This window comes from Bombus pascuorum, chromosome 4 (genome assembly GCF_905332965.1).
Source record: "Bombus pascuorum chromosome 4, iyBomPasc1.1, whole genome shotgun sequence".
NCBI lineage: Eukaryota > Metazoa > Arthropoda > Insecta > Hymenoptera > Apidae > Bombus > Bombus pascuorum.
Genome location: NC_083491.1, coordinates 11,993,015 through 12,013,343, shown reverse-complemented (window position 1 = coordinate 12,013,343; position 20,329 = coordinate 11,993,015). Strand labels below are relative to the sequence as shown.

Below are 20,329 nucleotides of genomic sequence, written 5' to 3'. Positions count from 1 at the left end.
TCCTTAGCTTAAATTTATAAAAAAAAGTTCAGTTAAAATTGGCGATCTTATTATATAGTGCTCTTTTTACAAGTTACATATTAACATTATTTTGTATTCCTTTATATTGTTTCTTTTTCTTTGAGAATCTTTTATTTTTAATATATTAAACCATACAAAGCTGTTTTCTCCAATTAGTAATTATAAAGTAAAAAGCTTATAATTTAAGTGAAACATGTACAAAGTACATGAAGGTTGTTGTCTTTATCTTCTTGTGATTTGAAGTATGTGTCAGTAATGATTTTCTAAAATTGTTTAAAAATTTCTAAACATTTTCTGAGAAATGAATTTATTACTGGTGATTACTATGTAATAAAAGTGCCAAAAGAAGATTACTATTGAATAATAGTACTATTTACTACACTATATAATGTGACATATGTTGAAAACTTACCTATCTGATTGATGATACATGAGATATAAAAATTATGGCTAGATGAAATTTAAAAATATCTGGGCTGAAAGGATTGTAGATAATGTTTGGAAATCGATTTCAAGTCATTATTTGTTTTAGATTTCGAATTACTTTTTATTAATCCTTATTAGTTTTTATTACTTTAAAAAAATTTCTTTCTAGTCAGTTTTGCAATATATTACGCTTCGTTTATAGTTGCTTTTGCTGATAATAATAATTAGTATAGCGCACTTCATCCACATTCTATATTTAACATGATCTGGGATTGTATTAAGAAACACAGTAAGTATTTTCATCAGTTTTTGTGATGATTTGTGAAAGATTAAAAAGAGTAAAGATAAAAAATGAGAATTATATCTTGTAATAGCAATAATAGGAATATTTGGCAGTAGACGTGTTTTAATGTTATACCGAACGTACTAATTTTTATCACAGATAACAATGATAAAATGTGTAATTTTTGAATATATATTATTAGAGAAGTAGAGAACTACGTTACCATTAGAGGATAATAGAAGGATATCAACAGTAGGTAATTTAGTGAATTTTAACGACAGAAGATATTATCGATAATTTATTTCCTTCTTTATTGACATATGTTGAAACAGAAAAATCGATATTCACAAAGGAATTTCTAAAATCTTTCTGTTTTTAAATTACCACTATTAATATTTTTAACTAAATGAAACTGGCTTTTAGTACTGTTGCAATTGTTAGTATACATATTTTTCCCTATATTGTAATAGACATTATCGGTTAAATGATTTTTAAATACTTAATATGTAATAAGATTTAAAAAACGTAACAAATTTTTCTTATTTAAAAATATTAACAATGAAATTTAAAAGGAGGGATCAATAGAATAAGCGCAATACAATTTGCAATACAGTCCTTTTAATTTAGAAATTCTTGAATGGAGACACTGATATGAATAATATAATCATGTACGTATATACAATAAAGAGAATTTTCCATTCGTATTGTGTTTAAATCGTATTATTGCGTGTCTAACGCTATCGCGGGATTTAGATCGATGTAGACTGTTTATCAAGTTTCCCTACCAAACGAGAATTGATTAATCTGTACACCAGTAAGTCGTAGCGTTCGAGACATCGAGTGTTGTGTGTATTTCTAAATATTCCATCATTTTCATTTACTAATAATTTATTAGAAAATTTCTATCTACATTCGAGAAATAAAACATGTAATTCGTAAAATTACTGTAACATTAATTACTTTCTATCAAAACAATTCGAATAGTTTCGATGGTTTAACATATATTACAAAGCCTCAAATCATTCTGTTACGATATAAAAGAAGATTTTTACATAAATATACGCTCGATGCCTCTGAAGATGCGATTTCTACAAATCTGCCGTAAAGGAATCATCGAAGATTCTCGTAGACCGAGAGATTCAGAATAAAATTTCCCACGTGTCTTCAATACTTTGTATACCTTATTTATTTTTCTTTTTTATCTTCGTATAATAATCATAAACGTACAATTTAAAACAATAGTGCTCGTGTGTGAGTGTGTATGTGTGTATGTGTATGCAATGTACAGGATAATCTTTAAGCTATAATACAATTTGAAATGAAATACAAATCAATAAACTATTACGTTAGGTAAACCTTCTCTCGTTTCGTCTCATGTGTTTTTTTTTTTTTTTTAAATACAATTATTTTCACTACTGAAATGACAATGTCCTTTCTCGGCATGTAATATCTCGCTCCTCTCGTCGCTATTTTACCTTTTTTTTTTTCTTTTTGTTTTCTATCCCCGAAAATTTGTTATTCATTTTTTGATCATTTCACGTGTGGCGCGTAAAACACGCGCGTTGTACAAGAGCCTCGATAACCGTTTTATTATTTCTCTGTGTTTCCTTATTTCACTTTTGTTTCCTTTGTATCTCTTTAATGTTTCCGAACGTGTCTATCTACAGAGTTTATCCTTACGATTTTTATTCTTTTTTTTTTCTCTCTTATTATTCACGTTTTTTTTTTCTTTCGTTCCCTCCTATATTTCGCCGCCGCTTCTGTAAAATATTCATTATTAGGTTTACGATATGATTTTCCCTCCTTTCGGTGGTCCTTTATGCGACCCCCCGCTCGGTTTTGTCCGCGCGAACCTCCGCGTTCAACCCTATATTACAAATTCCTCAGCCGAAGATCGCGGATGATTTTTGCTTCGTCTAAGAAAGTTACCGTTTACCGCTTAAATAATTAAAGCTATCTGCTATCTAGAGTCTATTCGGTATCTACAGAAGAACCTATATGCCTCGCGTCTCGTTCGAATAAACAAGAGAAAAGAGAAAAAATAAACCGTGAAAAGAGAAAGGTGGGGGTGTGGGTGGTGTAGGTCTTTTTGAGGGCAAGAAAACAAAGGGGAGTGTACCGTGGGCGCTGATCGTCGCCGGAAGATCCGGTTACACGTTTTGTTTGATCAGCTGCGCGCGACGATCGGCGACGATCGGCATTTTTTCGCGGCAATTTCGACGTCGTAACCTAACGAGATTGACGATCGATCGGACGGTCTCATCGGGCTGAATCGATTTTTCACGGCTATTTTATACGCGTTTCCCTTTATGTTTCCCTTCGTTACACGTTCTTTATATATATATATATATATAGTTTATTGATTTGATATTATCATGTTATCATTGTCTGTTATATTTGGATGCCATTGATGATGATCGTCGGACAGCCCCATGCGACTGGTCGATGTCATTAAGTTACGAACAACGATGACATAATAATCATGATAAAAGGTAATAATAATAGCGATAGCAATAATGATAATAATCGTAATGATAGTAATTGTAATAATAATAGCGGTAGTAATAGTAATAAAAATAATAAGAATTAAAATAATAATAATAATAATAATAATAATAATAATAATAATAATGGTAAAATAATAATATTAATAATAATAACGTGAAGAATAATGAGGGTGACACTAGCGATAATTAGCGTTTAAAGATGATAATAGCGTTTGTATACAGTTTCACACTATTCCCCCGATGGTTATAGGTTTCACGAAAAAATGTAAATCGAAAAGAAAGAATGTCGGATCACTGGTCTCTCAATTAGCAATGCCCTTTTTTGTTTAAGTGTTTTTCTCACTGGTTGGCTGTCTCGATCGCACATCGTCTTTTTTTCTTTTCGCTCATTCGCTCCCTTCCTTCCATTCGTTCATACATTCGATCCCTTTTTTCCTTCCCACTCTTTCACTCTGCTATCTTTCTTACTCTCTTTAGCCATCGTTCGTTTAAATTGCGGACTAGAATTTAATCGAAGATTAAAATTTAATCTGGTAAATACAAGTTTGATTCGTAATATCGAGGATAATTTTTGCCCCTTTCTCTCACATACAAGCACACGCATTCACCCTCACTTCCTCTCCCTTCTCAGGCATCGATAGTGTACGGTAATTTTCGTAATTATGTTCACCTGTCGCGCTGCGTGTAACAGCCTTAACGCCGCGTTTCCACGTATCTGTGTGTGCATGTGTGTACATGTATAAGATACACATATATAATATACACATATATATATATATATAAATATATATATATATTATATACGTTCGTCCATTTTAAAAAGGGACTTCCCCTAAAATTTGTTGTTTAAAGACGACCGATTTTATACCTATCGTTCGATCGTTTAATTGGAAACGGGGCGTTAAGCGTACACTATTCGCGCACTTAGCTCTGTGTTTGTGAATATACCGCTATTAAAGAGTTAAGTGTGGTAATTAAGTATAATATACAAGATCATGTACGTGTAATGTTTCGCATGTTCCGAGTCTCTTCTTCTTCTCTTTTCTTTCTTTCGTCGTTTTTTTTTTTTCTTCCTTTTTGTACAGCTATTTACATGTGGATGCGAGCTTTACGGTGCCACCGCTTTATAACGTCCGGTTTAAAGATGCCGGCGCATCTTCATCGCACAAAAGAAGGCCTCCGACCTCCCGGCACATCGCTCTAATTTCTCTCTCTCTCTCTCCCAGTCTCTCAATCCCTTTCTCTCATTTGTTAATTTCTCATCAATTTACTTTTATCATCGCATATAAGCTCTATCACATTGGCTTTAGAAGCCGTGTCGTTATCGCGATAAGAATTCGAATGGTAATAAAATAATACAATATAATCAATAATAATATTAATAATAATCATCGTAATAATAATATTATTCAATAATAATAAAATAGCAGTGATAACGTAAGCCTAATAATACATTAATAATTGGTAGTAACTGATAACCTCGATCACCGATCGCTTTGTATAACTATCTTTCTTACTCTCTCTCTTTTCACAAATTCTCTAGGCGGAAATAGAAAGAAAAAGAACATAAAGACCTATATATTCGTAAGTGGACAGATTTTTTTTTGCTTGATCCTGCTTTTTTTTCTGCTTATCCATACGAGAACAGCAAACGAAAACCACGCGCGTTGAATCATCATAAAAAGAAAAACAAATAAAATACGAAAAAAAGATAGATATAACAATACTAACCAGTTCTACTTAAGGGATTGACGTTTACTATTCCATAGGTTGGCGGACAAGCAAGAAGCAGGAAAAAGAGCGAGAGGACACGTTTTCCTTTTCTAAACCGTTGCCTTATTTTCCTTTTTCCTTCTTCACGAAAGACGACGCGCCTACTAACCGAACAGACAAAAAAAGGTACGTAGTCGGAGAGCGGAGTGTAATAACATTAACAGCTTAACGACTATTGGGATAGGAGAAGTGTATAAACAATATAACATGAATCACAATTATGCAATAATTATTAATCGCTCATCTTCGTCGCGTAATTAGATAAAATTAATAATAATTTGATCTAACAACTCTCTGATTACTCGTAGATTGCACTCTATGAATCCGGGCCATTTCCGTTTTACCGATCGATGATCGTATTCTTTTATTTCTTTACCTTCCTCCGGTTCTATTTCAATCTCTTTCACTGCGTTCTTCATCTCTTTATCTTTTTCTAACTGAAGCCAACTCTCTCGAGATCCACCGAAGAAAAAACGGAAGCGGCCAGGGTTTCCTCGGATTTTTTCGAGCGAATGTGCGACGAACGCCTTTTGCTACTCTTTATCCCCCAGGCTATCCAGTCGCGTCACAGTCTTCTAACAATTACGAATTCGCCGAATACGTAGCAACTGTGCACACCATCACTAACTCCCTCGTCTCGCACAGATACCACGTGTGTGTTACGAAAAACAGTTCCGTTCTTTCTTTTTTTTTTTTTTTTCGTTTTTTGATTGAGCTCCGTCTTCTTTGATAAAGCAGCGTGTGTCTGGCTGTGGTTTAGTCTTCGAAAAAAGTTCGACCGACAGTTCTCATACACTGATGCGTCTTTTGTTTCTTATTTTTTTTGCATTTTAGTTTCTTTTAATTTACCATTTCACGTATCCTACTTTGTATTTGCCTCCCTATTGATAATGCCCTCGTGGTAGGCAGGAATCGACCAACCAGGCCTGGTCGAATCCTATGACTGGTTTTTTTTTGCTCTTTCTTCCTCTCTAAGAACTTAACTAGGCCCGCGGTCCACGCGGATACGGGGACCGTACGCGATTCGCAGCATCGTTTTGGCATGTTTAGACAACGTCCTCACTCTTAGCGTTCCCTCTTTGATCCTGTGAAAGTAACGATATCACGACAAGAGAGACAAAGAGTTTCTTAATAATCCCACGTTTCCTCGGGTTCGTGTTTCACCACGCTGTCCTTGGGGCTCTCATCGGTGGACTGCTGCGTCTGTTGCGTCGAGGGTGGCCTGGGCGAGGTCACCGGACTGTTCTGTCCAGACTTTGGACTGGGCAGAGGGCTATCTCGGTCCTGACCGTTGTTTCCAGAAACAGAAGACACGTCACTTTGCGCGTCTTCCTCGTATCTGTCCTGTACCGGAGTCGGTTCTACCCTAATCGTTTCTTCGGCTTCTCTCTTAACGCCGTAATCATCCGTTTGCATCACGCAGACACCATTGATGATCACTTCGTCCCCTGTTCTAGCTGGTTCCTGCCACTCAGGATTCACCCACTGCGGCGCTGCAGGTTTTCTTCTGTTTGATCTGACAGTGGCCGGTGCTGTAGGCGTTTCCGCCGGTTCTCTCTTTATACTCCCCGCAGATCCTTCCGAATCCTCGCTACCGAGATTGCTCATAGCGTCTTCCACATCCTCGTCCTCGAATTCTTGGTTTGGCTCCCTCTTCAGAGCGTTCATAGAAAGATCCAGACCGGAACACTGTTCCTTGAGCGCGTTCCCTACTAAGGCAGCCAGATTAGGGTTGAAGTACGGCGTGTAAGGCAGAGGCACGTTGCCCAAGCCTAGTCTCTCTTTTTGGATCTCCAACAGTCTTTGGTTTAACAGCAATCTAAACTGAACTGGGTCGAATGGCTGGCCAGGCTCTCTTGGCGATTGAGGCTCCGGCTGACCGTGTGGCGTCTGCTGTTTCAGTCTCATCCGATGATTGTGAAACCAGTTGGTTATCGTCCGCGACGATAACGCTAGTTCACCAGCGAGGAATTCGATGGTGGCCACGTTCGGATATGGATCGAGCGCGAAGGCAAGCCTTAGGGCTTCTTTCTGTTCTTCGGAGAAGAGGACTCTTTGCTTCTTAGCGGAGGCTGGTCCAGGTCCGGGCGACGCTGCGTGATAGAACTCGGCTGTGTCGTTACTCGACGTGTCGGAACTATTATCGTGACCTGGCCCGCTGCTACGCCTTCTTTTGTTCGCCTCTCTACGTTCGTTCTTTAGCGCCTGTAACCGGTCCACGTTGTGCGCATCCGATAACCACAATTGCATTCTTATGAAAGGTTCTCTGCCCTTTATGCTCAGCATATGCCATGGCTTTGGTTTGCTGAGTAATTCGCTAACCGAGCCTTGCGACAGTCCGAGCACAGCCTCGCCGAAGATCTTCTGGCCGATATTATTGGCCAGCAACGCTTCTTTGATCTTCGTCGTGATCGTCTGCGTGTCCAGATCTTGCGTCAACGCGGCCATTTCGTATACACTCGGCGAGATATGTGGATGAAGACCACGGAGAGGTGATGGGGTCATCTGGTGATGCGGGGAATGAAGGTTCATCTGCTGTTGCTGTTGTTGCTGTTGCTTTTTCTGCAGTTCCTGCATGCTGAGCTGAGAATGGGGATGATGAGGTCCAGGTGGTGTCAGCATCATTGGCGGTGGTGGCTGTGGATGTTGAGGGTGTTGTGGACTCTGTTGAGGCGGACCAAGCTGCATTTGATTCTCCTGCTGGTGTTGCGCTGCTGCTTGAGCCGCAGCTTGCGCCGCTGCTTGCGCCTTCGCTGCGTTCTGTAGCTGTTCCTGTACCAGTTTTGCCGGAGGCATTGGCTTCATTGGTGTTCCACAGGCTGCAAAAAGAAGAAAAAGAGACGCTGAAAGGTGGTCGCTCACGAAACTTTTGAGTTATAGTCCGAAAGCTCACTTTGACAGTTGTCAGTTGCTTCGTTAAGCTGGGATTACAGAAAATCCCTCCTCTAGGCTTAGAATTAGCTTCCTTCATCAACAAACATATCTTTCACTCGTTCAATTTCACTCAACGCATGTTCTTCGTATTTTAATTTTTTTTTTTTTTTTGCTTTTTGTTTGTTACGTTTTTCTTTTTTTTTTAAGGCAGCAGCATTCGGCACACAGAGATATCGAGCTCCCAAACTATGTTGTTTTTAGTAAAATAACAAAACATCTATATTGACCTGAGTTAAACTTACGAGGCAGGCCACCGTAGCCGCCGGTCCTCATCAACTTCTCTGGCACGATCTTGTATTGGCTGGCGACCAGTTTGTGCACCGCGCCATCGTCCTCGAGGAACATCTTCATCCTGATGAAGGGCTCGCGGCCTTTCTGCGTCAGCATGTGCCATGGCTTCGGACGCGCCAGCAGATCTGACACGGAACCCTGCGACAGGCCCAACACGGATTCACCGAACAGACGTTGCGAGATCGAAAATTGAGACAACTGCTCCTTCACCTGCAAAAACGAATTTTTATTTTTTATTTTATTATTTAATGTCGTTTTTAGGCTAAGGAACAATTGCTAAAAGAGATATAGGGACTCTAACTAGACTGAGTCGAACTTTAAACAAGTTTATAGATTTATAACTCGTATATTTCTTATACAGGGTGTTTCACAAAACTGGAAATGTATGATGTTAATAAAATGGCTGTAGATAGAAGAGAACGTTACGAGGCTATTAAAATAGTTCAGAATAAAACGTTTACTGTTATCTATTCTCTACGTGTTTGAGCATCAATGTATCTGAAAAGTACGAGCGAACTTTTTCTGTTCTTTTGTCTATTACTTTTGGAAACACTGTTTGATTTTTCCTTAGTCGAAGGAATATCTTGTTTAAAAGCTTCTTATATCTGGTGATATATATATTGCTGTTCGAAAATTAGGGATCGTCCGTTCGAAACATAGATTACGTGAATTATCAGGATACTTCGAATTTTAAGTAGATTTATTTGAAACTTGCCTCAGGATTGTACCAAAAATACTTCGTTAAACGAAGCGACGAGATCACTGCGACAATAGAGTTACAGTAACTTCCAGAATAAAATTTCGGTGAAAATCTTAGCGAAATGACGAAATTTACCGATGATTAAGTTTCTTTCACACTAAAAGAAACATAACATCATAAATTAATCGAAATATTAAGGTTGTGAAGAAGTTCATTGGCGAGGCACAAGGGAATACCCGACAAAAGAATGTAGCAAATACGACAATAAAGCAAAGACGATATTTCCTTTCTGATGCACACGATCGTGCGATGCAAGAGAATAATCGAATTATCTCTAATCCCGATCTGTAACCTTCGAACAGCATACTTGGAGACCCACCTCCAACTACTTCTAAACAATGTTACGATTCAACTTACTCTCTTAACAATGTCCTCTGTGTTCAAGTTATTGTACAAATCGAATTGTTGCTGGGTAATGGGAGGAAGTACAGCTTTCAGTGGCCTCTGGTTGGCCGCGTGGTGGGTAGGCGTGGACGGTTGACTGATCAGACTATTCGTGATAGAGGCCATCCTCTGAAGAGGACTGGCCGCTGCTGCACCCGAGAATTCCTCGCTAGGTGTCATTGCTGGTGGAAGAATCGAGTTGCCAAGCGGTGAACTTGCGCTAGATCCACCTGGCGTCGATTGGGGTGCGGTGGTTGGTTCCTGTTTTGGCCTGACCAACGAGAAAGCGCTTCCTGCGTGTCTCATCGCTTCCTCTATCTTCTCTTTCTCCTCCTCGGACACTCCGTTTATCATCTTATTTCTTGGATCGACTTTACCGAGACTTAGATCTTGGACACCACCACCGTTTGTAGCGAGATGATGTTGCTGAAGCGCTTGCTGCTGTAGAGCCAAGAGGCCAGGCAGGCCAGGTAGTCCTGGCAGTCCTGTCAACGAAGGATTCTGACCTGGCGTCGCGTTCAGCTTCTGTAGTTCACGGTGGTACGCGTCAAGCGCCAACCTGATATCCTCCTGCGTCCGCTCTATACCCTGAAGACCACCTTGCGTGCCGCTGAAAAAGTGCGGGAACATCGCGCTACAATTAATCGAGGTCGCGTGCTGTCCTCAATAATGATCAATCGTGGCGTCTCGCTTGACAATAGCTGCGCCCTGTAATCCGAGCTTTCGACCAAAAAAGCCCGTGTTTACACCTGACATTTTCGTGTTAAGCAACGAAACAAATATAGCTAGCATATTAATTTTAGCCGCATACGTCATCCGTTCGGCATAGTTCTCTGTTACTCGGCCGCGATCCGCCGTGACTCATATGATCTATGGGATGCGCTACCGGTTCGCATGGATAGCGGCCTGATGCGCTATCGAACATCTTTTAACATCGTAACGTGTGTGCTTATACTTTTTATTTATTCTTAAATTGATTATGTTTCTTGCTTTGATTCTTTGGTCTTATGTTTTCAGATTCGCGAATAGAGGAATTGAGTAATGATGCGAGGTGTTGACGATACGAGTCACATTCTTGGCACACTGAATATTTATCTTCACGGAAAATTATTAATTCGATGGAGCTTTTAGTTTTTTGCCGAAAGATTAATTTTGTTTATAGATTTCGTTAATAGAGTTTCTTTTCAAGAACATGTTCATTGAATATCTAATGTGAATTTCTCGTGACAAGAGAGGGTTGATAAATAGTGGAATTATATTTCTAATTAGAAATGTTCAGAATGTATATGACCAACTAAAATTATATATAGTTTCGATTCGTTCTTATGATATTCAAATTGAAGTTGTTATGATATTCAATAAACGAAACAATATCCTTCCTTAGATTTCTTCAATTGTGTTCATAAAAATACAAAATTTAAAATCGAATAATTAATTAATCAACCTTACAATACCATCTATTACTATCTATCTCTAATTTTCTTATTTTCCAATCAATCCAGCAAGCGATGGCGATACGTTTTCATTTGTTCGGGCCTCACCTGGAAGAGAACTCTCTGGGCCCACGTAGATCCTCCACCCTTCTTCCCATAAGTTTAGCCAGCTCCTCCTGGTAAATCCTGACTACCTTTTCTTGCGGAATGTCATCGTTCTCGTATTTCTTCAGTCTCCTATTTTGACTGTCGAGCCTGTCTTTGTTAAATGGGCTCGGACAACCGATTCTATTTGGACTTTTGCTGTCCGCGTCGTTCGACACCTCGTGCTCACCCCTCATCTGTAGGTGGCCCGATTCCGAGAGGATATGCGCCAACCTTTCGTCACTCATTTCCGGCGGACCACCTTCCTGTGGACCACGCGCGAACGCTGGCATTCCCTGCTCCTTGCCTGAAACATACTCTACGGGTGAGGCACAACTTGTGGTGCGTTCTTACTCGGTTTGGTCTTATTGGTATGTAGAAAATGTAGAAAAGATGCATTAGATTAAGATATAAATAGAGGTAAGAGGCTGGTTTCACTGCTTGGATCCACGCTCTGCTTTCTACCGTAGATTTTATTAGGTTTGTAATACGAACCGTTCGCACGCCAAATTCGTTAACTCCAGTTTTTGAAAATTTTGAGATTTTACTGCCAAAATCATCGATTTCCTCTATCTTTCGTTTTATCGAGTTAATTGGCGAATTAGCGATTCATATATGTGAAACGTCCATTTGCTTTGGTTCCAGTTAATTTACTTCTGTGTTTTTTTTCTTTTTTTATTAAAGTTTGTTTATCGATGGAAATACCTGGTCTCTGGAATTTTTTATCGATATAACGTTCCCAATATTACTTTTGCAAAGTATTTAGCAATGTAAATACATATAATAGTTGGGAATTTTGCAAAATTTCCGAAGCTTTGTTCCATTTGTTATTTTACAGTTTTGTATCGCTGGAAGGAAATTTGGAAGATCGATGGCGAATAGTAGAATGATTTTATCCGAAGATTTCAAATGGACATTTCGCATGTTACAACCTAATACAAGGCGTAGATTTTACAGAAATCCTCAAAAGCTGTTATTCGTTTTACATCGTTTGCATGTTAATGTAAATTATCACATTGTAAATCGCCTCTTGATTTTCCAATACTTTTTAGATGAAGTAAAAATCGAAAATAACGCTACATGTCTCTCCAAGTTTTCACGGTGTTAGGATGTCTAAAATGATAAATAGTAGAAGTCGATGGAACAGAATTATATCGAAAAGTAAAAACTAAAAAATTAAGACAAATAATAAATAATAATTTTAAACAAAACAATAATTGCAAGAAGCATTTTTATACAGCCAAAAAACAATTTTACTTAGAAAAATAAAGAATTTACGATCGTTTCTGGTTGAGTCAAAAAGAATGCCAGAACGAACAGGTTAAAACTCAAATTCCCTGGTGATCAGTGCCTTTTAATTTCGTCGGTTACGAACGACGTTCGATAAGGAAGAAGCAGACCCACGAACCTAATCAGATCCGAGGGTTGATTCCACGTTCGATCGAACGTGGATGCAATTAATACAAGCAAAATCAATAATACCGGCTCGAAGCCGAAGGCAGAAGCATAACCCAGCGACGATAATTAAAATATCCTTTTCCGAAGCCTCGCCCTTGTGGCCTTCCCTACTCTTACACGTAGCCAACAGTCTACTTCTCGTACGTGTTTCCTGTCTAATTGACCAATCAACCGTAAGATTCAGACGAATGAGCCATCGATCATGTCTTTGATTGTTCCGGTACCTTTCTGTTCTCTCACTGAACCAAATATTCTCGTCACGGACGTGTTTACGGCCGAAAAATAGAAGATGTTACTCGTTAGGTAGATTAGGCAGAATCGTGCGATGAAAACTTCTTTAACTAGTTACGAGAAGATTATACTCGATACGTTGGACGTAGGTAATTAATAATGATCTTTTATGATTTTTTATTTTAACGTACGACGTGTGTTGATCAATTTGTAGAAAATTTGAATTTCTGTGTATTCCTGTTAATTTTTTTGTGTTAAATTTCACTTAAAACCGTATTATCGTTTAGAATTGCATTCAATATCTCTTTGAATTAAAATTTACTAGCTATGAAAATATCAGAGTGAATTGCATGAGTGGTTTTCCAAGTGACCAGGGATATAGGAAACTTGAATTTCGTAATAATTTCTGTTTTAAAATAAATTATAATTAAATATACATTGCATCTCGAGCCTTCGCTATATATCAGCAAACAATTATTAGAATCAAAAAAATGATTTTTCAAATCAGAAAAGAAGATAATAGAGACTATTAGCACTGGCCATGTCTAGTAAGAAAATGCTAATAACACTTCTAGAAGTGTTGTGCTATGTCGTGTATTACTAAATCGTCATCAACTTAAATGTAGGTATTCGTGTAAATGCAGGTATACGAACCTCGGTTCGGGTAGAAAAATGTTCGGGTAGAAGAAAGAACGTTACAAAATAATACTTTAGCTCAGCCTTGAAGAAATTAGATTCAATGAATTTAATTGTATCGCGAAAAAAATTGTTAGAAAATCATTCAAAACAGATTGAACTTTGTAAACGGTGTCATTGCTTGACTGTTTTCACTTTGACATGTTTCACATGACATAAACAGACTGTAACTCTGTTAGTTTAAATACTCTATTTTCTATTCAGATCTATCGTACCTCTTTCTACGAACCACTAGCCTTTGTCTCCTTTTCACGTGTCTCGACAATGTTAAACTCAAACAATTCCCGAGTATCGATTATACGATATTTGAAACACAATGTGTCTCTTTTTTCCATTTACCCAGCAACGTATCGATTATTCAAAAACGATCTACATTTCACCGTTTTTAAAAACATCCATTTTATTTAAACATCTAATTTATTATTTATATCTCTGTTAATTAAATCGATTTAAACGGTGCACAGTTTCAGTAGCAAGTTCGTCGATGAAATAAAATACCTTTGTCATCTGTATTTTTTTAACATAAACCGATCTATATTTCACCCCTAAGAAAAAAGAAAATCTGCTTTAATCTCGTATAAATGAATCGACTCTTATATTATACTTCGCTATCCATAATTTCCATTGTAAATTCGTCGATAAAAAAAAAAAACAGTTCCTCCTTTGCTTTGTTATTTTCAACAGAAACTGATCTATAATTCACCTCTTTGCAAAAAGATGCCTCTTAATCTCGGCGTGCGAACGAAACGAACCTCTCAGTTTCTACACTTTCGATCGTAAATCCGTCTATAACCGAAAATTTCTTTCACTTTTTATTTATAACAAGAATAAGTACAGTGTCGAATGCGGAACGCAAGAAAGGAAAGATTAATTGGTCATTAAGGTCGGAATGTAGACGGCGATCCAAGAAACCGATGTTGCAGTTATTGCGAGAATATTGGTCGACGGGAAATGTTTCAAGAAATCGACAACGTTGGTGGGTGGAAACATTACGGGGACAATGACGACAGTCGAGGTTCGTTCGGTGCTTGTGGAAGAATCGAACGCGACGTGTACACACGATGCTGGTACGCCTGTATTGTCTCGTGATGTTTGAATTCGTGCCAACGGACTTCGACTTATGCCAACCTTCTTCTCTCTGTGCCCATACGACATTTTCGTGGGACAACTGCGGCAACCTCTTAACGAAAGAATCGGCTGTTTACCAGATTGATTGGCAATGGCCATTGAAATTCGATCCGTACATTCTGCGATCTTTCGGCAAATACACTTCCACCTATATTTACAGCTACATTTTGTAATTGAAACGACCCACTGAAGGCGACTGAAGTTTCACTAGCTTCTTTATGTCATCATCTTTTACACTTCTCTCTTACAATTCCACAATATTGCGTCAGATAAAGAATAATCGTGCGATTTGTAATAAGTACAAATTGATTGTAAAGTATCATCAATTATCAAAATTGTTACTGTTATGCCAGGTGACTTAACGGTAGACAGCGGATTTTTCTGCAAATTCGTATTTCCACGAACACAATTGGAACAATAGGAACAATAGGTTAAAGTTTGTTTTACCTATCAAATATTACGTTCGAAGAACAATATGTTTCGGATATTTTACATCTTTGTGTATATCATGTTTATTCTATGCATTTTGGTATCTGCAAATTTCGTAACATTTCACTAATGATATCGATTCAATTACATATATCGCAAGGGGTTTCTGATAGCAATTTGCGTCGTTTCCAATGTTTAGTAATAGAAACTGAAAATTCCAATCGGACTAACGTATGTATGCAAGTGAATTTTGCATCGAATCTTTGGTTGCAGTTCACGTTTTGCGTCGCAGAAGAACGAGATACGCTTGCGTCTCGGATATATCGTTGTAACGATGAACAGATCGGTGAAAAACGTGTTTTCAACTTGGTTACCAGCAGAAAAACTTCGCCGAGATAAAAAGAATCCAGGTCGTTATTATGCGCTACTCCTTTTCCTGTAAGCGGACTTTTTGCGGTTTATACTGATGAAATTGACATTATCGTTATCGAACGGAATGGTGATTAACGTATTGCGGTGAGAACAACGATACTTCGTAACATATTACGTATAAAGATTTATCGTGTCCAATTACCACAAAGTTCCTGCATTAATATCTTGTTCCTTACATCACATCTATATTCATAACATCTATATTGGAACATGCGTCAATATTTTATCAAACTGCGCGTTTAAACGTATCAAAGAAAAATTTCTATTTTAAGTATCGGTAAATACGTGAATATCGTGATTATTGTTATATTGTTAACGCGATAAATATCTCATAGTTTAATTTTCATCGACGTGTTTGCTCGTGTTCTAAAGCTACGTCTACGATATGAATTTACGATATACTTTAAATCTATGAAACGTTTTGTTGATACTGGGTGCATATGGTACAAAAATATTAATGTAGAAATGAGACGCAAACGTTCAGACGAAAGACGATCAGTTTTTCTTTATTGAAAGAGCTGGAAAACATAAATTTATAGAACCACGTAATGACACCCTTTTTACCTTAATAATGAAGAAATTTACAGGAAGAAGAAATCATATGAGAATATTGAAATTTATTTTAAAAAAAAGATGCTAATAGCATTTAAGAAATTCTTTACGCTTTGATCTGCTTTCACAATTGCTTTACATCAAAGTGGATCAAAGAAACGTCTTTGTTTTTCCTAGGAAAAAGATATTTGGAAGTCAACTTTTCCATTTTTCACTGCTTAAACAACATTCACGTGTCTATCAGAAATTTGTAATTATAGTAATTGCATAAACACAATTCCGTGAAAATTGGAGGAAGAGATTTTCTACAGCCCTATTTTCTAATTCACAATGTCTTCGGTGTTAACTTTCTTTTCTTCTCATAAGCGCTGAACGTCGAAGTAGAGCCTGCCTGAGCCAATTAGACAAAGAATAATCTAGGTGTCGCGAGCTCGTTGTTTCCGTTGCGCACGCAGTCTTGCCACCATCGTTTCTCCCGGATGATGAAACGTCACGGTTCGTTCGCTCAGATCGCGCCAAGGCATCAAAGGCTCGTAAGAATCGTCGAAAGAAAGAACAATCGGGCTCTCGTAAGGACAATGGCCAAACCGGATAAGAAATCCATATTACGCTTTACCTTTTATCCTACATTCCATGGAAAAATATTTCGTGATAATTACGGCTGTCATAAACAGTAGGCATGCCATGAAATTTGTTTTAAAGCTAATAAATGGTGATGAACGTTGACAATGGTTGATTACAAAATTTCGGTACAATTTCGTGAGAACCTTTCAACGAATATGACGTACCTTAAGAAACGAAACGATTGTTACGTGGAACGCGTGTTCCCGATTTATGTTCTCGACAACGAGAATTCTTACGCCAGCCGCGATTGTTGGCTGACCCGTGGAAAGTACACGTGTCTATGAGGTCGATAGGAATCAGAAACGATGAAAAATAGGTTCTCGAGAACTGGCGTCTGCTAGTCCTTGTATTTTTGGACCGCGAACAATGGTGTCTTGGTTGAGAGAGGAGAATAGAACAGGTTGGATATCGATGGGAACTCGGGTTAAGGTTCTTCAATGATTGCGATTTCCTCTTCTTTAGGATCGAAAGTTTAGATTTCTTTGTTCAGATAATTAGATTAAATTCGGAAACGTTAAGAATGATAGAGGAAGTAGAATTCTTTTTAGAAATTCTGTTATTTTCGTGTAAAAAATTGAAAATGAAATTGGAAATTAATTACGCGTGTTACAATTACAGTAATAATTATTTCATTAAAAAAATTCATTAGTTATTCAGGAAGGAGATCCAAGACATTGCGAATGCACAGTATTGGAGAAGAGGAATGGAAGAATATTTAACGCAAGTTCGAAAAATAATCCTTGTTTGGAAAATCATGATTTCTTAATTGTATCGCATCCAAGTAAAATAGCAAAGATTTGATCACGAATATAATTTACTTGTACGAAATGAGAATTCGTATAATATCGATAATATCTCGAAAACGATATATGTTTCCTGTATTAGTATTTTCTACTTTAATATTGTCTACGTTTAATATTTTGTTTCGATGTGATGTAATTGAAAAGTCATATTTCCTGAAACAAGAATCATTATTTGTTGAATCTGTGGTTTTATTTTGACAATTTAGCCTGTACCATAAATTCCTTCGAGTAAATGAAAAAAGAACTTTTCACGGTTTAAAAATCACGGTTAAAAAAATTAAAAAGAAATTTCCACAACTGGTAAGGAACGGTCGGGTTGTTTTTCAAGATGCACCTTAAGACCGTGCAATTTCCGTGGACTCGAACGACCATAAGGGCAATACGGTTGTATGAGCGAGGCGTCAGGAGGTGGAAGGATACAACCGGGACAGAAAATCTGATAAAATCGCTATATGAACCAGAGTAGCCTCGCTAATGAACGTAACTCTTTCGCGTTGCGCCGGTTCTACGTGGCTCTTTCTCGCGTACACGCGCAAGATGTGCGTGGCTGCATATAGCGCGTTTAATTGACGGTGAAATACGCGACTGCGAGGCACCGACGGGGGTTCCTTCTTCGAATCGAGCTCCGTAACAACCTCGAGAACGCGTTGTCGAGAACGAAATTCGGAATGGTCGGCCTTGCTCGCGGAAAATCATCGTCCGATATAACTCGGTGTCTGTTCCTAATATATTATGTTCGTGCATATGTAATGTCCAGACTGCGGATTTGTATGCACTCGTAAGAAATTTGAAGGTGCAAAATTGCACAAAATAGTGCTTTCTACGATACTTGGTATGTAAAATAATTTCTAACCGAGGTTCTCCTTTTTTGATTTTAGAATATGAATTAATCTGTGAAACATGTAGAATTCACGATCTAGTGATATATTTCTCTGGTGTTCCAATTTGTCGAGTCAATATTATATAGTAAATTTTCTTGTATCTTCAATTGCTACCACAAAATTTTGTCTTCGACTGGAACTACCATACCGTTTAAATGGATCGTCTTGCCGCGTTTCATAATGCAGATCTTTTCATTATGAATATGTTTATATCGATTAATGAACATATAAATAAATAGTATATTTGCGTGTTCTTTTGGTACGAGTTTAAACTTTAAAAACTGCAGCAGAATTTTCTAGAAACATAAGAAGATTTTCCAATAAAACAAGAAAACTTTCCAATGGCTTGTTTGTTAAATATAGAAACAGTAGAATGTTTGAGTTGCGGAATGATTAAGTTTGATAGTCGGTATACTGATTTAGTAGAATGTTTGGACTCTGGAACTAATGATTTCTTCAAACATAAAATAATGAAATCAATTAATCATGGTCAATTAATCAGTGGAAATTTTATCGTTAGCCTCTATAAGGTAACTAGCAACAGCAGCAAAAGTAATTTATATTTCAAACTCGAACCATTCCAATCAATTATAATTTTCAGTGTTCTTAGGCTTTTTCTGGTCATTGACTTTGATCTAAGAAATTGTCTGTTCGATGAAACTCATTGTCAGAAAATTAACTTAAACAGCGAAGATTTAGTTGAATTTTCGTAACTAGTTCGAAGAAACATTATCTCGAGGCAGTAATTAGAGAAAAACCCGGTTTCCAGCGATAAATCGTACGCAATACCGTAGAGACTGGCAGCGATCGAGCCGATCTTGTAACGTTCCGATGCTTTCACGCAATTAAGGAATTAAAGCGTGCTATTAGAAAAAAGTAAATAAGTAAAGAGAGGAAAAAAAGACGATCTTCGTATAGTTGTTACTGTACGAGTGAAATTTAAACCGACTTTGAAAACTGATTAGAAAGCGCACACGAGTGAAGCGTGAACGATTCTCGATACCGATATATTTCAGGCGAAAATCATGGTTCTGATTATGTTAAGGAATTTGAATCATTGACGAATCACGACTCTCTCGAATCTTTCAGCTCTTTCATTCGTAGTCAACTCCTACGCAATCGGATTTCGAAATCGCAATCGCGCACTCTGATAACGTTATCTCTACCGGATTGGGTCAATGAACGTTGCGATCGAGCGTTTTAATTACGACCTTACATAGAAAACAATTTCCAAGAATGGAATATCTTTCTCTAAAAATTTTCCAAAAAGGGAGGTACCTATCTTTTTCTTTCTAATATTTTCTTCTTTTATAAATGATGGAACTTATTTCTTGGTTTGTTTCGAACTTGATAATTCTCTTTACTCGCGCTTTTCCAGTATTTGGTTTAGTTAGGATTTACAATTCTTTGGATCTAAAAGCATCGTTGTATCTTGTTCTTAGGAGTTTGGAAAAGAAATTAAATTGGTGCATATGAAATTAATGGTAGATTAAATAGTCTAAATAAGGTAAGGTGCATCTTAAGTCTTCATTTATATTTCCAACATCTTTCACGGTATTTTTTCCCAAAATTAAGCTTCTATAAGGAAAACACACGAATATTCTGATTATCTAGAATAGAAAAATAGAGTAGAAGATTTTATATTTTCTCTTCTGGCGTAGATTATAATCATTGGGCAAAATTTAATTAGTATAGATTAACCGATATGAAATTTCGAAGGAACGTTTCATATAACGGATATAGAAGAATAGATATAATGTTAGAATATTATTTTCAGTATAGTAAATAGGATTTTATTAACATTGAATCTTATTTTAGAAATATTCGTTCCTTCTTCCTGCGAATCCGATCGGCCAACTTAAAAATCAAAACTTCAATGGTGCACCGGTTTCCTGTGTTTTACATCTCATTTATTTACCCGGTCTCGCGGCGCAGAGGAAATAACAAGCATATTTCAAGCCGTGCAGTAGAACAACTTTACAATTATAATCGCACAATTAGAGTCCTATGACCGTGGTGATGCATATCCGCATTTCGATAAACGGATCACGCTCTAAAGGGTAACTGAATTAAAAAGAATTCCAGTGATTTCAGATAGTTCGGGCAACGAACGTTGTCAGTATTAAAACCAGCTGAATA

At 37.4% G+C, this 20,329-nt stretch overlaps 1 protein-coding gene across 5 annotated transcripts in view; it reads right to left on the bottom strand.

The window, feature by feature from the left end:
* Window positions 1–1,331: 1,331 nt before the first annotated feature.
* The window catches only part of LOC132906494 (homeobox protein cut), a 163,116-nt gene continuing 144,118 nt past the window's right edge, over window positions 1,332–20,329 (bottom strand). For 2 of the 5 annotated variants that reach the window (XM_060958733.1, XM_060958729.1), the window contains exons 5-8: window positions 10,921–11,275; window positions 9,353–10,013; window positions 8,172–8,445; window positions 1,332–7,829 (exon numbers count right to left, since the gene is read on the bottom strand). In XM_060958733.1, coding sequence (XP_060814716.1) covers window positions 6,139–7,829; window positions 8,172–8,445; window positions 9,353–10,013; window positions 10,921–11,275 — 2,981 coding nt within the window. In that variant the 3' untranslated portion in view covers window positions 1,332–6,138. The remainder of the gene's footprint in view (window positions 7,830–8,171; window positions 8,446–9,352; window positions 10,014–10,920; window positions 11,276–20,329) is intronic. The other 3 variants (XM_060958731.1, XM_060958730.1, XM_060958732.1) reach the window with 3 other exon arrangements.